Raw genomic sequence first — 20149 nt, forward strand, 5'->3', positions numbered from 1 at the left:
ATGGAATGATAAATGTCACCAAAGCTTTGAGGAACTAAAGAAGAGATTGACTTCTGCACCTGTGTTAGTGTTACCTTCTGAAGGTGGTGGCTTTGTTGTTTATACAGATGCCTCGGGACAAGGTTTGGGATGTGTTCTAATGCAAAATGGGAAAGTCATTGCATATGCTTCTAGGCAACTGAGACCTCATGAGATGAATTACCCCACACACGACTTAGAGTTGGCAACAGTCATCAATGCATTGAAGGTATGGAGACATTACCTATATGGGGAGACATTTCAGATTCTCACTGATCACAAGAGTTTGAAGTACATCTTTACACAAAAGGAGTTGAACCTAAGACAAAGGAGATGGATTGAGTTATTAAAAGATTATGATTGTACAATAGATTACCATCCAGGAAAAGCTAATGTGGTTGCAGATGCTTTGAGTAGAAAGAGTGTTGATATTGTGGCTAGTATGAAGAGTTATAGTTTAAATTCACTAGTGGAGATGCGAGCCATGGATGTGCAGTTAGAAGTAAATGAAGTAACAGGTTTGATGGCTACACTACGGGTAAAACCAGATTTGAAAGAAAGGATCCAAGAAGCACAATGGCATGATCCTTATTTACAGAAAATGCGAGATCGTGTACAACAAGGTAAAAGACCTGATATTTCTGTGGAAGATGATGGAACTATGATGATAGGTAGTCGATTATGTGTTCCAGATGTAGCAGATTTAAGATCAGAAATTCTACAGGAAGCACATAATTCTCCTTATGCTATGCACCCAGGAATGACAAAGATGTACAGAAATTTGAGACCTTTTTACTGGTGGCCTACAATGAAGAAAGATGTATCTGATTTTGTTTCCAAATGTTTGACATGTCAACAGGTTAAAGCCGAACATCAAGCTCCCGTGGGAAAACTAAAACCTTTAACCATACCAGAGTGGAAATGGGAGAGGATCACTATGGATTTTGTGATGGGATTACCAAGAACAAGGCGTAGACACGATAGTATATGGGTGATAGTGGATAGACTTACGAAATCTGCTCACTTTCTACCGGTTCAACAGACAGACTCGATGGATAAATTGGCTAGACTTTATGTGGAACAAATAGTGAGGTTGCATGGAGTACCTATATCTATTATTTCAGATCGTGATCCTAGATTCACATCTAGATTTTGGGGCAGTTTACAGCACTCCTTGGGAACAAAATTGCATTTCAGTACAACTTTTCATCCACAGACAGATGGACAATCAGAAAGAACTATTCAGACCTTAGAGGATATGATGAGAGCTTGTGTTCTTAATTTCCAAGGTGAGTGGGATATACATTTACCTCTTATGGAGTTTGCTTATAATAATGGTTATCATTCGAGTATAGGCATGGCACCTTATGAGGCATTATATGGAAGACCGTGTAGAAGCCCTATATGTTGGGATGTTGAAGGAATGAGGCAATTGGAAGGACCTGAGTTAGTCCAGGAAACTGTTGAGAAGATCAATGTCATAAAGAAGTATTTAAAAGTTGCACATGAACGTCAGAAAGCCTATGTGGATCAGCACCGAAGGGAAATGGAATATAAAGTTGGAGATAAAGTGTTTTTAAAAATATCCCCATGGAAAGGAATAGTTCGTTTTGGCAAAAGAGGGAAGTTGAATCCAAGATACATCGGGCCTTATGAGATCATTGAGAGAGTTGGACCATTAGCTTATAGGTTAGCTCTACCACGAGAATTGTCTTTAATACATGATGTATTTCATGTGTCAGTATTAAGAAGATATAGATCAGACCCAAGTCATATGATTCCTGAACCTGAGATTGCAATAGTGAACACAGACTTGACTATTCGTGAGCAACCTTTGGAGATTTTGGGACGAGAAATGAAACGACTCAGAAACCATGAAATTCCAATGGTTAAGGTGAGATGGAGTCATAATCAAACACTTGATGAGGCAACTTGGGAGGTAGAAGAAAATATGAGGACACAATATCCTTACCTATTTGAAGCTTCTGGTAAGTGAATTTCGGGGACGAAATTCTTTAAGGGGGGAAGAACTGTAAAATCCCTAAAACCCTAACATATACATCTTCCCACATTCATATATGTTTTCATGATCACATACATTTTAGATTCATCTAATTGGCATTGGAAGTTTCGTATGCATAATGCGATTATCATGCGATTAATAGACGATTAGTGTGTCGTTAAGATGTAACGATTGGTTAATTGAGTTAGGACTTAAATGAATGAATGAATATGTCCTTAATTGATCAAATTAGACTTGTGGAGGGCTGGAAATGAGTTTTGTAAGCAAGCACCTCACTTAAGCACGAGGTGTCATCCAAGATTGAGACAAAATGCACCTCTTCATTTCAAATGGATGTACACAACTCATTCTTTATGCTTTCCAGCCACAATTTCGACAAAAGCTTCATCAAATCTTCCCTTTTCATACCCTAACATCCTCCAAAGAAAACTCTTCCAATTTCTTCCATTTTCAAGTCAAACAACTCAAGTTAGGAAGCATACTAGGTGATAGACACAAGTTGAAGGTTAGTATGTTGTTTTAGCTTGTTTTCTATGAGTTTGAGATTCTGAAATACCTAGGTATGATCATAGGATTTGTTTTGGATGAGTTGTGATTGAGTTTGTTGAATTTTGGTGTTGTTTAAAGTGGTTATAGGCTGTCCAAATGAAAGATATGTATCAAGTGCCCTAAACAGAAATCTAGGGTACTGCTTTCAGTCATTTTGGAGCATGTTTTTTATATTGATATTGTTCGAATTTGAAGATATATAAAGAATAAACTATGTTCTTATATGTGTTATGAAACCCTCTGTAAAATATGGGACTTTAATTCCATATATAGAGGAAGAAAACCTAGATGGATCATGACTGCCTCGAAATTGAATGTCATGTGAGGCAGCCATGTTGATGTAGCATTTTGAGGACCTTAGAGTCCGAATTGAGAAATTTTCTTTATACAAAAGTGTTCCTAACTACTTGATGTATATGTCTGTAAAAGTATTTGGAAATACATTGTGTTTATTGTGAGATAGGTTGAGTGCATTATGGTAGATGCAAATCTGGGTAGTCTGTTTCTTGGCTGGAAACAGGACAAAATCATTTTGCATGCCATAGATTGTGTAGAAGTGATCTTAATATGAATTTTGGATATGTTATACCCATATATGTCTAGCTTCAGTAGGTTCAAGAAACAGGGCATTTGGATTTATATAGAGAGAGTTATGGCAGAATGTGTGCAAGTAGGTCATGTGATGATCTAAGACAAAAGGATTAGATTGCATGAACTTTGTGGAGTTAGTGTCTTGTAAATCATATAGCATTCATTAGTTTATATTTTCATTAAGTTTATGTTAAGGCTAATTGTATAAATGTTATGTGATATTAGGAGGGCAAGGTGCAATTGAACGCAGACCCGATCGTGTTGAATAGATCGAACCAAGTGCGACGGTAAGCATATTGCTTATATATGTGTATGACTGTATTGTGCCTTGTAACTTGTTGAGTGTGAGATGTGGTTGAATCTGATGTGAATGATGTGAATAATGTTTGAGTGTTTGTGATACGTCATCATTGATAAGAAAGTGATATGATTGAGTATGTTGCAGTGTTATGAGTAAATACGGCATGTTGAGCCTTGTGCACATACTGGAACTGAATAATGGTTGGATTATAAATGACTATGAGCTTGCTTAGATGGATATATGAAATGGTCCAAGTTGAGAGTGCTATCCGAATATTGTGAGCCAGAAGCACATGTGTTGAGATATATGAGTACGTGAGTTGAGTGTAACTCATCCGTAGCACAGATGATTGTATTCCGAATTTAGTGAGCCGGAAGACAGATTGGGCCCAATGACCATTTTATATATATTGTCTAAGTACAACAAGGCCTTTCTAAAACTTGAATGGTGGAAGCCTTGAATAATCCTCTAAAGCACGAAGGTTGGTGTTCTTCAATGGCAGACGGAGGAAGGACTAGGATTCTTCAAGGATGGAGGCTAGGGTGTTATTTTACAAAAACTAAGGATCCAAAAACTAAAACTAAAAACTAAAAATTGATTGATGGAAAACTGATTACAAAAACTTTCTTTACCCTCTCTAATTTACAAACTGGTTAACTTTTTATTCCTTACGAATGAAACTATTTATAATGAAAAACTAAAAGTTATTCCTAATAAAAAACTAATTAATAGAACATATTTCTAATGAAAGACTAAATAATAAAAAACTATTCTAATGAAACACTAATTAATGAAAAGCTATTGTAATGAAAAACTAACTCCACAAACATTATCTAATAAAAACTAATTTATCTTTGGGGATGGAAAATCAAATTATTTAAATATAAAAAGTTCAAAGATAATCCCTAAAAATCTGTCAAAATACTAAAAGATTTTTATTTGAATTTGAACTCTTGAGCAGGTTCAATGAATCTGGTCAGAAAGACTGAGTCCAATGAATCTGGTCAGAAAAGCATTCTGATTTTGATCCTTTAAATATCTCTACCTTTTTGTCTCTAAAAATCTGCACATAATCTCATAAAATATTATTTAGATAATTCACCCAATTATCCTACTAAAAATTATTTTTAATTTCCAAGTCAAAATTGATTTATTTTTGGCAGGTTAATTTCTTAATTTTGGATACAGATTAAGCTCAAAATAACATATAGAGATTAATTTATCAAAAGTGACAAAAGTAGAGATATTTAATAAAATGATAAAAAGGTAATTCAAAACTTAAAATTGACAAAACAAGAATAAATTACTATTAAAGCAAATAAAAAGATAATAAAAGATACAAAAGAATCTCTAAAACCATACTAAAATATAGGAATTTTGACCCATATCAGTAGGCCCTTTTGCTTAAATGTTGTTTATATATGTATGTCTTTATTGATGTTGTATAATATTAACTTGGCTCTTGTTTGGTGGTTTGTAGTGAAGATGAGTTCCAAAGGGTGCTCGATGGACTTCACCGATATTGAGTTTGACCACCTCAAAAGCTGATCGATATTCTAGGTTCCACTCGAAGAGCTGCTCCTTTTAAGCAGGTGGTAGAAAGGAATGCACTAATGAGCGGGACTACTTTTCTAGGTTTTATAGAAACATGTGTCAATGATTTGGTGGACTAAGGAGGTTTTGCTTGAAGTGATGCTCCATCGTCACTCCACCGAGAGCCTTTTTATCGAGGAATCTCTAGACCTTGGACTCCATCATCTCTTCAACGTCTAGGGGGACAAGGGGGCCAAAGGCTAGGATGATGGATGATTGGGTATCATACTGTTCCTGTATTAGGACAGGTTGGATGAGATTTGCTAAGATCAGAACTGCTTTTGGGACCATTACTGGTGTCCTAACGGACGATGCTGGCAGGATTGATGTGGAAGGTTGTTATTGCAGGGATGCTTGTGCCTTCAAGAATTCCTAAATCTTCTTATTTTCCTCTTAGAGGAATTGCTTTGGTCGACGGTCTTCATTTGGGCAGCCGTCCGAACGACTTGAGTGGTTTGTAAGTTTTTTATCATATTAATGTGCTGCTTGGAGGGCTAGCCGACTCTTCATCCAAGTCGACCTCTATTAGTAGAGGGCCAATGTTCTACGGCTGTATTGCAGGGCTATGCTCGACTTCTGTTGCGGGGGAGCTAGAGTTAGCAATCAAGAGGTTTATCATCTCCTGGACCGGCGTAGGGGTTGACTGTTGATCCGCCATGCTTGATACAACTACAGTGGGAAATATGACTTTCGAGAATGAGAAGAGGAGTCGTGTGCTACTCCACGCTCACTACATCAACTAATAAGGTTATGAGATTTCCAGACTATGGCTTCCGCTGGTTCTCCTCCTGCGCCAGAAACAGTCTCCGTGAACACTCTGACGACCAAGTTAGAAGAGTGATAGAGCAAGATAAGCAATTAGGCTATGTTCTTTATCGCTGAACTGAACTAAATGCTACTGAATACTGAACTGAATTTAACTGAATGTTACTGAACTTAACCGAATTTAACAATAATGATGATATTAGACTTTAAAATAATTTTCATGATAATATTGGACATTAATGAACTTATAATAATAATAATGGTTCTAATAAATTTAATAACATCAATAATAAATAAATATATTATTAAAGATAAAACTAAATTGAATATCAAATAAAAGCCCGGATTGATAAAATTTTGGCTCGATAAAAGCCTATGAAATTAAACAAAAATGAGTCTAATTTAAATTAAAAATACAAATTACATACAAACACAAATTTACATATAATTTAAAGCCTATGAAATTAAATACAAATCTTCATATGAATACAAACTCTTAACTTTTTATTTTAATTAAGGGTTAAAGTGCAAAAATAACGTTTTGGATCAGGAGTAATTTTACCCCTAACGTCTAAAATGGTGCAATTTTATCTCTAACATTGTAAATTCGGTAAATTTGAGAAATAATTTATAATATGGATGCAATTCCTAATTTTTAAATATGGATACATACTTTAGTTTTAATTTTTTTTATTAAACGATATATATTTTAATAAACTATCATTTCTTGACTTTTATATAATTTATAGATAATGATAAACTATAAATAATAATAATAAATAAATAATGATAAATTATAGATAAATAATAATAATAATTATAATAAATTATATATAAATAATTATAATATAATAAATAATGATAAATTACTGAATGCTGAAACTGAACTGAATTGAACTGAACTGATTGATACTGAAATTAAGTGATAAAGAACAGGACCTTAGTAGAGAGTTTTAGAGAGAGATCCTGAATCACTTAGCCAATGGTGTAACTCATATATTTGTGAGGATGGAATACTGGGTTTCAAGACTGACGTGACTTTGGACAAATATCCTGATGGGCCTAACCTGAGTTGGGCCAACTTTTTGGATGGGGGCGAAGGTGGACTTACTAGGCTTTATATGTTTACGGGCCCACCTGTTCCATCAATATTTTTTTTAGGTGATTTGTTTAATTGAATTTGATATTTGATTTTTAAACTCGAATCTGGTCAATCCAAATTCGCTTAAATTAATAGTGGGTTGAACTGAACTAGAGCTAAATATTTTTATATGAAATTCACTTCGACACGATCCGAGTACAACTTGTAAACTATGTCTATATAATAATGGGTAAAAGTTTCTATTATCACTAAAGTAGAGACTTTCTGCATCACTAGTCACACTGACGCAATTTTTCATCCAATAAAGTCACTAGAATAATAAATTTATGTCAATAAATTCATTATGGTTGGATTCGATAATTTAGGCCATCGAAAAGCCATTATGGTTGCCATGTCAACAACACCTCACAATATGTTTGTGCAATATCGTCATATGATAATTATTTAAAAAAAAAGAAAGGGATTGATTTGAGATACAGATTAAAATATTAAAAAAATCAATATTTCAGTTGTCACGTGCCATTATATGGCTGCCACAACATATCAAATATATAGTGAAGTGTTGAGATGATAGCCACGTCAGATTTTCGGTGCTCTAAATAGTTGAATCCGGTTAAATTGACTTTACTGATAATGAATTTAACGACTTTATTAGATTAAGGTCATGTTCTTTAACACTTAATTTCAGTATCAGTAATTTTAATTCAGTTCAGTAATTTTTAGTTCGAAAATTTATCATTATTATTAGGATCTTTATTATTATTATTATTATTATAACCTTATTTATTTTAAATATTTGTATTTTTAAGTCTAATATTATGAACATTTATTTCAGTTCCGTTTACTTATTTTCAGTCAAGAAGAAAAAGCGAAAAAAAAACTACAGTAACTTTATTTTTTTTATTATAAAAACTACAGTAAATCTATTGGTGTACTGTATAGTGAGCATAAATTCTTTTACCCGCCTAATAATATGTGATTGATTTTTCAATATTAGAAAAGGGTGTCTTCTATGGTTACTTTGTTTTTGACAAAGTACCATTACTTGGTGTGTTTTCACCATTAGATGATGGAGTATAAAATTAATCCAATGGTGAAAATACACAAAGTAAGGCTTACTTTGTCAAAAACAAAGTAAGCATAGCCTTTACCTAGAAAAGGGTGTCTTCTATGGTTACTTTGTTTTTGACAAAGTACCATTACTTGGTGTGTTTTCACCATTAGATGATGGAGTATAAAATTAATCCAATGGTGAAAACACACAAAGTAAGACTTACTTTGTCAAAAACAAAGTAAGCATAGCCTTTACCTAGAAAAGGGTATCTTCTATGGTTACTTTGTTTTTGACAAAGTACCATTACTTGGTGTGTTTTCACCATTAAATGATGGAGTATAAAATTAAGGGTAAATTTCAAAAAAAACCCCTGTGGTTTCACTTTTTTGCCAAAAAAGGATTGTGGTTTTTTTCGTTTCAAATACAGGACTGTGGTTTATTCCGTTACACTATTTACGGATTTGGTGAAGATGCCGTTAATTTGCTGACGTGGCTGAAGGGCAATTATGGGTTTTTAAAAAAATTGGGATAAATTTTTTTAAAAACAACCCTGTGGTTTCACTTTTTTGCAGAAAAAGGATTGTGGTTTTTTTTTCTTTTCAAATACAGGACTGTGATTTATTCCATTACACTATTTACAGATTTGGTGAAGATGTCGTTTATTTGCAGACGTGGCTGAAGGGCAAATATGAGTTTTTTAAAAAAATTGACTATAAAAGGCTTTGAACAACCATGTGAGATTGCGCTCATGTGAGATTTTATAGTCAATATTGTAGCCGCAAAATAGTTATAAAAAATTCATCGGTAAATATTGTAGACCCAAAATAGTTATAAAAAATTTATTGATCAATTTTTTCAAAAATCCATATTTACTCTTCAGCCACGTTAGCAAATAAACGACATCTTCACCAAATCCGTAAATAGTGTAAAGAATAAATCACAGTCCTGTATTTAAAAAGAAAAAAAACCATAGTCCTTTTTCTGCAAAAAAGTGAAACCACAGGGTTTTTTTTTTAAATTTACCCTAATTTTTTTAAAAACCCATAATTGCCCTTCAGCCACGTCAGCAAATTAACGGCATCTTCATTAAATCCGTAAATAGTGTAACGGAATAAACTACAGTCCTGTATTTGAAACGAAAAAAACCAAAATCCTTTTTTGACAAAAAAGTGAAACCACCCGAGTTTTTTTTGAAATTTACCCTAAAATTAATTCAATAGTACAAACAAAGTAAGCATAGCTCGTAAAAGATGATATTCTTTTAATATCTCCAATTTGCCGTTAGGCATTAGCCAAAGCTCGCAAAGGGGTGGTTGTTTCCTGCATCAGCTTCCTCTGCCTCCAAAATGTTATCTTCGGCCATTTCCCGCCTAAATCTCCTTCCGAAACCTTCACTCCCTCACGCTCTATCATCTTTCAGAACTTCGAAACTTCACGCCCAACGAATAAGACTCAATTGGTTACTTTTCAGTTCCTCGAACTGTTCTCCTTCTGCTCGCTTTTCTTCTTCGACCGACTCTAATTCACTGAAATCCCAAATGGACGTTAGGAGCCCAAAACATGATTTGGTTGTTCTCGGCATCGAAACTAGCTGTGATGATACTGCGGCTGCTGTTGTATGTAATAGAGTTTCTTCTTCTTCTTCTTGGTTGTATTTTGAAAGCGGTGTTTGTGAGTTTTTGTTGAAATTAATCGGTTTTGATTGTTTTTGGTGGTTTTATTGAGTTTAGGTTACAGGAAATGGTGACATTCTTAGTCAGGTGGTGTCTTCTCAGGTATTAATTTAGATTGTTGAATTGTTTCTTTCACATATTTTGTGTTCGGATAGCTTATTCCAAGTTTTAACTAAAGGCAGACCTGCTAGCAAAATACGGGGGTGTTGCTCCTAAAATGGCAGAAGAAGCACATTCGCAAGTGATTGATCAGGTTTAATATTTGGATTATGATTTAAGTATTTCTACATCGAATTATAGTGCTTTGAGCTAGGGATTCCATTCTTTGTAATTTTGTCGTTCTCCTCGAGCATTGTTATTCTTTAGTGCAGGTTGTACAAGATGCCCTTAATCAAGCTAATTTAACAGCAAGTGATCTTTCTGCAGTTGCTGTTACCATTGGTCCGGGTTTAAGCCTTTGTCTTCGTGGTAATCTAACCCTTCTATGAGTAGAATCGAGAGAAATTTGAAAGTAGGAGAAAAATGAGATAGCTTTCTTATCGGTGTTGTAGTCTGTCACAAAAGATTACTTGTATAGTAGAGGGATTAGGTCTTTTATCCCATAACTTCATTCTATCCTTATCACCATATCATTTGCCCTATCAAAAAGGGCGGCCCGGTCGCACGCACTACGCGTCCCCGCTGAGCGAGGGTCCGGGGAGGGGTCCCACCACAAGGGTGTACTAGGGGCAAGCCTTCCCCTACCAATTTATTTGGCAAGAGGCTGCTCCTAAGACTCGAACCCGTGACCTCTTGGTCACACGACAACAACGTTTACCGTTGCGCCAAGGCTCGCCCTCAATATCATTTGCCCTATCCACGGGATAAAATTCCATTACATCTGAATCACTTTAAGATATCATCTTTTTTATTTTTATTTTTTATCCTCGTGGACCCATAGCTAGTCATGGACAGATACAAATTCTTACACTAGGCGTTATGGTTTAGGATATTTGATTTTGTAATGTGGGAAGAAAGAAAAATTGGGCTATGTTCAAGTTGTGTATATATTTTTGTGGAATAGTATTGGTATTAGGGGATACATTTTTTAATTTTTGTAATGCAGTTGGCGTGCAGAAAGCTCGTAAGCTTGCTGGAAGTTTCAATCTACCAATTATTGGGATCCATCATATGGAGGCTCATGCTCTAGTATCCAGGTATATAGTCAAAAATTTCAGAGTAAAGAATGACTACAGCTTTGAGTTCAAATGTAGATCTTTTACTATAAATGATGAATTTTGTTTTATGTTGTTCTCTGATGAGGTTATGTGTTCTTTATTGAATCACAACTTGTCACATTGAAGTTCTCTTTAACTAATCAGCATCTTTTTGTACATGTCTTCTTCTAGGCTAATTGAACAAGAGTTACAATTTCCTTTCATGGCATTGCTTATTTCTGGTAAGCACATATCCTTCTGCCTATTTACGGCGGGTTCTTCCTTTTCTTTTGCTACTTAAGCATGTTGTGGGAGGACTACTTAGAAAATGTGTCTTCATCGCATAGATGGTTTTAAATTTCATTTGAATTTGAGGAATGAAATAATTAGGACGGGAGTAGGGGTTACATCTATTGAGAATAAAATGAGGGAAAATCGACTAAGGTGGTTTGGCCATGTAGGATGAAGAACACTTGATGCGCCGGTTAGAAGGATTGAAGAGTGGCAAAGGGATGCAATGGTGAGGGGTCGGGGAAGGTCTAAGCAAACTTGGAAGAGGGTGATTGAGAGTGACATGAGTTTATTGAGGATTGAGGAAAATATGACAGTGGATAGGATGGAGCGGAGGGAGAGAATATATGTCGCTGACACGACTTGATTTCACGGTTTTTATGACTGTTCATGTTAGCCGACACTGAATCATTTCGGGACTAAGGCTTTGTTGATGTTGTATGTGTCAAACAAGCATTATTATATGAATTGCTCAACTGGTGCTAGATTGCTAGTCATGACAACATCAATTTGAGAAATTTTAGTCCTTGACTTCTGGCAAAGCATTAATCATCAATTTTTACTTTATTCTTATGCAATCCCTCGATTGTGTGCATTGTTTTATATATCTTGAAGAAAAAATCAATTCGTTAAATTTTTACATTGTCCCCACCTTCCTTTGGGTTCATTGAAGTTCAAGTTATTCTGGCTGCATATGTAATAGCGTTCTCGTCAGTTCACATGCTTTATGATTCTCAGGAGGACACAACCTGCTTGTTCTAGCTCGTGATCTTGGCCACTACGTGCAACTTGGAACCACAATTGATGATGCAATTGGTGAAGCATATGACAAGACAGCCAAATGGCTCGGTCTTGATTTGAGAAGGAGTGGTGGACCAGCAGTTGAGGAACTTGCTCGAGAGGGTGATGCAGAATCAATCAAGTTTTCAGTTAGTTATTCCCGAATGCCTTGGTCATTATACGTTTTTCTTTTTTCTTGTTATGTGATGTTTGGTAGCATGTGTATTATACCGTTTGGTAATAGGTACCGTTCTAATTTTTAGGCTTTTTAAATTTTGCTGCTTTGTTTTCTTAAGACTCCAATGAGACAACATAAAGATTGCAATTTCTCGTATGCTGGTCTGAAGACTCAAGTGAGGATGGCAATTGAATCAGGAAATATGTATGTAAGAGACACTGAGATTTTTTCTCTCTTACTGAAAGCAATTGGCTATATGTAGGGTAAATTACACCATGGCCCCTCAACTTGAGCCTCACTTTGTTTATGGACCCTCATCTTCAAAACCGGACATAAAAGTCCCTAACTGTCCTTTACTAACGTAAAAGTCCCTTATGAAAGTAAACGACCTCAAAATGACCGTTAGTGACCTCAAAATGGAAAAGTCCAAGAAATAAAATTGTTTAGAACTACATTTCCCATGGATCCACATTTTTTATTTTTCAACACCACCATTTTTAAAGCTTTCTCTCTCCTAACCAAACAACACCTAAATGACCTCAAAATCAAAAAGTTCAAGAATAGAAGTTGCTTACCATCAACTCTATAGTGGTAGGTTCCCTCCCCTGCTATTGGAGTGGTTAAAGGTTAAGGGACTTTTATGTTAGTTAAGCGCAAAGTTCATAGAATTTTATGCTCGGTTTTGAAGGTGAGGGACCATAAAGAAATCAAGGCCTAAGTTGAGAGACCATGGGTATATTATGCCAGCTATATATGTACGAAAGTCAACTATCTGGAAGTTAATACTCTGTTCTCTTCTCTGTTTTGATTATTGGTACACTTATGTGCTCTGTCCAGCAATGCTGAAATTCCAATATCCCTTGCAAGTAGCCAAGAGAGAAGCTCCAGAGCTGATATTGCTGCATCCTTTCAGGTTTTCTTTTGCTAATATTAGAAATTTGTTAACTTGTTTTGCTCGTTCTGAAACCTGTTTCTTATTCAGCGAGTAGCAGTATTGCATCTAGAGGAGAGGTGTGAGCGTGCAATTGATTGGGCAAGAAAGATTGAGCCGTCTATAAATCATCTGGTGACATTAACTGCAATTTCTTTTTTTCCCTGTTTATTCTGTCCACTTTTGATGCTGCTTTCTGTAGGGGTGTGCATTATTCGGTGATAAACAAATTACCAAACCGACTCACTTCGATTTTTTGGTTCTGTTTTTTTAGTTGTTCAGTTCAGTTTCGATTTTAGGTATATTTCGGTTTGGTATGGGAAAAATTGTAAAAAACCAAACTGAAATACTCATATTATATATACACACATATTTGATTTTAGAATTTTATTTGTTTTTTTTATTATTGTTTAGATAATAATTCAAATAGGTATATATATATATATATATACACACTATTGTTTAGATAATAATCCAAAGTAGGTACTCCCTCCATTCCCTTATATAAGTCTTTCTAGCAAATTAGTTTTTTCCCCGAATATAAGTTATTCTAGTTTTCCAAGAATTTTTAGTTTAGTTTTTCGGTCCAAGCATTAAATTTTTTGTCTTGGTCCATGTGTTTTTTAACATTCAAAGGCTTATTCCCCTCCCCAACCATGACATTGGAGAGAATTTTTTTCAGTTAACTTATATAAATTCATTAATTTGACTCTATGTTAATTGTATTTCTTAATTTGTGTGAAATACCCTAGAATGACTTATATAAGAGAATGGAGGAAGTATATTTTGAAAGTATTTTAAGTTTTCTTTGTTGTTGTTTGAGGCAAATTAATTGAGGAATTATAGTGATTTATTGTTGTTGTTTTTTTTTTATAATCTAAATTCGGTTTTTTAAGTTTAAAACTGAACTGAATATTTTGGTTTTACATGTTATTTGGTTCAATGTTGGTGTTAATTAAATTGGTTATATGGTATATTTGTGGCAATGTATTGGTCCATGACTCAAAGCTTTATTTTCACCTCTTGCAGGTGGTCTCTGGAGGTGTGGCATCAAATCAATATGTCCGCACCAGGCTTGATCATATCGTGAAGAAGAAGAACCTCAAGCTTGTGTGCCCTCCTCCCAGTCTATGTACTGATAATGGTAGGATCTATAGTCTTCTGTCAACAATGCTGTAAATAATCCACAACGTTGCAGAATGTGAACTCTCGCTCCACACAAAATAACTAGTTCCTAAAATCGCAATTTGAAATCAATAAAACTAGGTGGCTTTTGTAAGAGAAGAGGGGTAAAATACATCCTTGACCTCTGAATTATAACCATAGTTGTCAAAGGCGTGCCTCAAGGTCCTGCACCTAATAAGTCCTAGGCAAGGTTCTATTCAAAAGGCTCTCGCCTTGTGCGCCTTGCCTGGGCTTCGCAGGCTCTCCTCAGGCGCCTCTTCTGCGTTTTGATTAGGATTAGGTTCTTAATTTTGTTTTTTTACTGCTCTCATCAAAATAAAAGGTAGATTAATCTTAAATACTTATCCTTTTTAGTAAACTTAAATCTAAACTGTTGATCTAAGTAAAATAATAATAAGAAGAGATGTAAAATAGAAAGGAGGGAAGAAAAGTAAGAGACATAAAGGAGAGGAGTTCTTTCTGCAGTGCGACACAAGAAGCCAACAGAGGTCTGGTGCAGTTCTCGTATCTTAGTCTATGTTGTCAATACTTAACTTGGTGTTTTTGACGTTTAATATTATGTTTTTATGTGGTTATAAGTGTTTTTTAGTTCATCACAACTTGTGCCTTAGTATCAAATATTGATAGTTAGATTTTATATCACTTTTTCTTTCATTTGCTGTGCTTTCTGTTCATCGGGGATGCGCCTAAGCCTTGCACCTAGGCTCCAGGACCCCTAGCGCCTTAGTGTGCCTTTAACAATTATGATTATAATGCTACTAACATTACGGCCGCTAAACTTCATTTCCTGACCTAAAAAATTGCGGGCTTTACATTATTTAATGCTAAAGTACAAATCCGTTAAAAAAATCAATGTAATGTTGATATAAACAAGTCTGACTACATTATTGACTCTTTTTTATCCGTATCACTACAGATTATGGTCATATACCTATTTCCAAATCATCATTTGGTTAATTTTGTAGCCTTTTTTTTGGACTTCAATGTAAATAATGTAAAGTTTAAAGATTTTTATATCACGGAATGAAGTTTAGGGGTAATAAGTAGCGGTACAGTTCAAGGGACATGGATTTGTATGTCGTTTGACTTTAACTTTGAAATATGGTGCTCGCTCTGTAAGTAATTTCCAGCCATTGATGTATGTAACGTAAGTTTCATTTTCATCTCAACTCATTAGGTGTAATGGTCGCTTGGACTGGAATTGAGCACTTCCGTGTGGGAAGATTTGATCCTTCACCACCTGCAGTTGACCCTCAAGATTTTGTGGTTTGCTCTCTAAACTCATTACTCTCAATTTTTTGTCTCTCCCTACCCTACGTGCTTAGACACTCAATTTTTGACACGATAATACGATTTATAGAAACAATCCACCTAATACGACTCATTTGACATGGTTATTATTTTTGTTGCATTTATATCATATATAATCACATGGAATATACGGATCACATTACACAATTATGACGCTATATGTACTCATTTTCTATACCACTACACTTCTCCAGAACTGTATATAGAATTATGAAGCTGACAGATTTCACAGAAAGTTGATATTTTATTTAATTCTGTGCAATTTGAACTTTTGGGGAAGTTAAAAAGAGAAAAAAATTGTGGTTTTGTGCTGACATTTTGAAGATTGTAAACTTTTTTTTGTGACAAAATAGTATATGTGGTTCTCGTTATTAGCAGAAAAAGGAATTTTTAGTAATACTCTTAAAGTCGGACGTTTTTGTTCAATCGCTTTTCTTGCCTAGGCATTCTATTTTGCTTTTTCTGCACATAACTCAAATCACTTGAAGTCACCATTTTGTGCATGTATGTGAGGGCGAGCCTTGGCGCAACGGTAAAGTTGTTGTCGTGTGACTGAGAGGTCACGGGTTCGATTCTTAGGAGCGGCCTCTTACCAAAAAATCCGGACCCCTCTCCGGACCCTCGCTGGGCCGCCCTTTTTTTTAAGTGAGAGCCTTGATCAACATAATTTTGGTTCTTAATACAGTATGATCTGCGGCCTCGATGGCCGTTGGGAGAGGAATATGCTGAAGGAAGAAGCACTGCTCGCTCGATGAAGACGGCTAGAGTTCATCCATCACTTACATCTATGATTCAAGCATCACTTCAAGAGCAATGACATCTTCATTCTCAAATTTCTATACAGTACAGTATCACTAGTTGGCAACATGAGGATAACGAATTCTTTGTTTGATAATTCAACAAAACATGCAAAATTTAGGATGAAATGTACAAATTCTGCTAATTTCAAGTCGTACTTTGGGGTACGGATCAAAGGCTTGACAAGTTTGGAGATTCGTAGTGAGCGTACTGCTTCATTCGGAGTTTTACTCCAGAGACGGGATCATGTGAATTTAGGTTCATTCGGGTTCGTACTTCGGACCTTATTCCAAAGCCGGATCATGTGAAACTTAGCTTAATTGTAGCTATTCTAATTGTAGTTGTACGAGTTTTTTTTTTTGGAATTTTTTTATTTTTAGCTTTGGACTATATGCGAATTTATGTGAATCCTTATTATAGTTGTGCGAGTTTTCTTTTTGGGATTTTGTTATTTTTAGTTTTGGAAAATTGCATTTTGCTATTTTAGTCCTTTATTTGTGTTTTCTTTTTGGTATTTAAACCCTTAAAACACAGATATTAGTCAATCAAATTGATTTTTTCCAAGGGTTTTTCTATTAGAGTTTCTTTTTGTGTTTCTTACAGCACTTCAATTTAAACAATTTAGAATGGCAAAAAGCATCCTAAGGCCCCTGATCTTTCATTGTTTGGTGCATTAAGCCCTCGATCTTTTATTTAGACACATTGAGCCCCTGATCTTTCACCATTTGGTGCATTAAAGCCTCGATCTTTCATTTAGACACATTGAACCCTTGATCTTTCATATATGAGTGTATTAGGTCCTTCCATAAATCAATTAATATATAGGTTTATTAAGGGCATGTTTGGTTAGGTTTATATAACTGCAGCGTTTCGCATTTTCTCTGGACACTGCAACATTTTGGAGCTTTTCACGAAAAGCTTTTTTCATGAACAGTTGTTTGTAGTTATTTGTTATTGATAAAATTACCCTTCTTATTTCCACAAAATAAGCTTCAATTTTAACATTATTTTTATTTTTAGAACATAATTATCGAAAAACAAGGTTTTATTATGTTCAATAAATTTTTTATTTTTTTATTTAAATTATATTTATTAATTTGTATAATATATTTTTTATTTTAGAATTTGTTATTTTTAGAACATCATTTGTTGTCACACCAAACATGCCCTTAATAAACATATATATTAATTGATTTATGGAAGGACCTAATACACCCATATATGAAAGATCAAGGGCTCAATGTGTCTAAATGAAAGATCGAGGCTTAATGCACCAAATGGTGAAAGATCAGGGGCTCAATGTGTCTAAATAAAAGATCGAGGGCTTAATGCACCAAACAATAAAAGATCAGGGACCTCAGGATGCTTTTTGCCATTTAGAATTTCCTTCTTGATTGTTGGATACAGGATTTATGATTTCACAAATTTATTTTATAAGGGTTCTTTGACTGTTTGATTCTAATTCTAAGTGAACTGCTAAATACCACCTCCAAATTTCTTATCACCGCCTATGTTGGATTTTTTTTGCCCTTCTCATAATTTTGATCAAAAACTGTAAATTCTCTCTCCAAAATCATAAACCCGAACAACAATAATTGAAATTATGAAAATAATTGATGTGTGACAATCCGAACCCCGAAAATGGATGATTACGAGTCGAAAATATTAAGATTTACATCTTTTTATCAAAGAACTCATGAAAATAATACATATTTTTCATAACGATTTTGCATTTTTCTTCACAAAAAATAAGAGAATTTTTCATTTTTTGTCATAAAAAATTGAATGATTTAGTATTTTCGTCACTAAAAATTTTACGATTTTGCATATTTCAAAATTTGGCCTAAACGGATGCGGCATACCGCCTGACCCATGGCGAGAACGGATGCGGCATCCGTTCCCGCCATGGTTCGGGCGGTATGCCGCATCCGTTTAGGCCAAATTTTGAATTTTCTCTCAAAAAAAAAAAATTCCCCAATTTTGAAAAAAAAAATTATGCCAAGGGCAAAATTGTCCAATAGAAGTGGTGATAAATAATTTGGGAGCGGTAAATAGCAAAATCCAATTCTAATTCATTGCCATTTTTAGGTGATTTTGGGTTTTCAAAGCTTTGTTTGCACCACAACATTTCTTAAATTCGTTGTGAAGAACTTGATGTTCACTTTCAGTATGATACATCAAAAATAAAGTTTTTTTTTTTTACACTTTCCATGGAAAAAACTTTAAACTTTTCATGGATGTTGACAAAAAATTTAAACTTTTCATGGCTCTTTGACAAAAAATTTGAATATGAGTAACATCTGCAAAGTTTCTAAAATAATCGTCATCATGTACTAAGTTTGCCTCAACATCAACATCTTGAAACTAATTGGATGAACAAATTCGAGTGGAGATAATTGAATGAGAAAGTTTCTATCGGAATTAATTGGATGAGTAAATTCGTCCTAAAATGAATTGAACGAGCAAACGTGTTATAAAAAAAAAAGTATGTAATGCAATAAGATCAATGGAGAGAAAGTAGGTGTAGTCATGAGAAAAACATATATCTATACGTTTATGAATATATAAGTTATATAAAATCATAAACTATTGAGTTGTAAATATTAAATGAAGAGTTACAACATTAAAAGGGATAAGGTAATAGTAAGTTGCTATATGATAAAAGGGACAATTACAAAACTAGCACCTTTTAAGGTGTTAGTTTTCTTTTCTAACTCATTTTGAAAAACTAACCAAAACTAACATATTTCAACAAGTAACTTCCAAGTTTGCCCTCATCTTCTTCCTTAACATAACTGTGTGTCTTTGTTTTTCCCCCTCTCTCTCGTGCTTTCTCTCTCTAAAGAACAGAATAATCTACAGAACGACTACGAATACTACAACAATTAATCCAACTCACAGTTCATACAACAAAATTTCTACAATCATATAAGTTTTTCATTGTTTTTAGTTTCATTGAAAAGATTTAAAGTTTTGTCCATTCATCGTTAAGATCTAGCAGGTTGTTTCTCTACAACCCAATGTATATTGTTTCTCTTCATTTTTCATGTTTTTACTGATCGTGCGAACCCCAAAAACATTGACATTGTTGTCTGAAAATACACTTTTGTTGGAATATCAGTTTCAGACATTTTTCCCCGACAGTGTCGATATCTGTAGATATTTGTCGATATTTGTAGATATCTGTAGATATTTACAATATTTATCGATATCGACAAATATCTACAGATATCGACAACACATATCTACAGATATCTACAATATTTGTCGATATCGATAAATATCTACAGATATCGACAACACATATCTACATATATCTATAAATATCTACAAATATCTACATATATCTACAAATATCGACAAATATCTACAGATATCTACAAATATCTACAATATCGACAAATATCGACAAATATCTACAGATATCGACACTGTCGGGGAAAAAATCTGAAACTGATATTCCAACCAAAATGCATTTTCAGATAATAATGCCACTGTTTTTGGGGTTCGCACAACCAGGAAAAACATGAAAAAGGAAGAGAAACAATATATATTGGGACGAGATTGCCGGAAAAAGGGTCGCCTTCTTCCTCCTCTTCCGTTCGCCGTTCGCCTTCTTCTCCTCCTCTTCCTATCGCCGCCATTCGCTTCTCCTTCTTTCTCCTCGCCGTTCGCTTCTCCTCCTCTTCCTATCGCCGTCTTTCGCTTCTCCATCTCTTTGAGTGTGCCGTCGTCGCTTCTCGTTCTTCCTCCTCTTCCTATCACAGCGTTTGATATGTTAGAGAGATGAAGTTCTGTTTAGGAATAGCG

The 20149-nt window shown here is 34.6% G+C and overlaps 1 protein-coding gene across 2 annotated transcripts; it reads left to right on the forward strand.

The window, feature by feature from the left end:
• Positions 1 to 9287: 9287 nt before the first annotated feature.
• On the forward strand, positions 9288 to 16790 carry LOC136216741 (probable tRNA N6-adenosine threonylcarbamoyltransferase, mitochondrial). 2 transcript variants are annotated; one of them, XM_066003303.1, is made up of 13 exons: positions 9288 to 9612; positions 9727 to 9771; positions 9848 to 9922; positions 10041 to 10137; positions 10775 to 10865; positions 11058 to 11107; positions 11895 to 12085; positions 12233 to 12318; positions 12952 to 13027; positions 13097 to 13180; positions 14075 to 14189; positions 15408 to 15496; positions 16227 to 16790. In XM_066003303.1, the coding sequence occupies exons 1-13, from the start codon at positions 9343 to 9345 to the stop codon at positions 16356 to 16358; spliced, it is 1401 nt and encodes a 466-aa protein (XP_065859375.1). In that variant the 5' UTR covers positions 9288 to 9342; the 3' UTR covers positions 16359 to 16790. The 2 variants fall into 2 exon arrangements, with proteins under 2 accessions (XP_065859375.1, XP_065859376.1); XM_066003304.1 differs by having other exon boundaries at positions 9486 to 9616.
• Positions 16791 to 20149: the final 3359 nt, after the last annotated feature.

Source organism: Euphorbia lathyris, chromosome 2 (assembly GCF_963576675.1).
Source record: "Euphorbia lathyris chromosome 2, ddEupLath1.1, whole genome shotgun sequence".
In the NCBI taxonomy this organism is placed as follows: Eukaryota; Viridiplantae; Streptophyta; class Magnoliopsida; order Malpighiales; family Euphorbiaceae; genus Euphorbia; species Euphorbia lathyris.

Coding starts and splice junctions, on each gene's coding strand:
- LOC136216741 (XM_066003303.1), top strand. CDS start 9,343: ATGTTATCTTCGGCCATTTCCCGCCTAAATCTCCTTCCGAAACCTTCA. Junction 9,613..9,726: donor ATGATACTGCGGCTGCTGTT/GTATGTAATAGA, acceptor TATTGAGTTTAG/GTTACAGGAAATGGTGACAT. Junction 15,497..16,226: donor TTGACCCTCAAGATTTTGTG/GTTTGCTCTCTA, acceptor TTCTTAATACAG/TATGATCTGCGGCCTCGATG.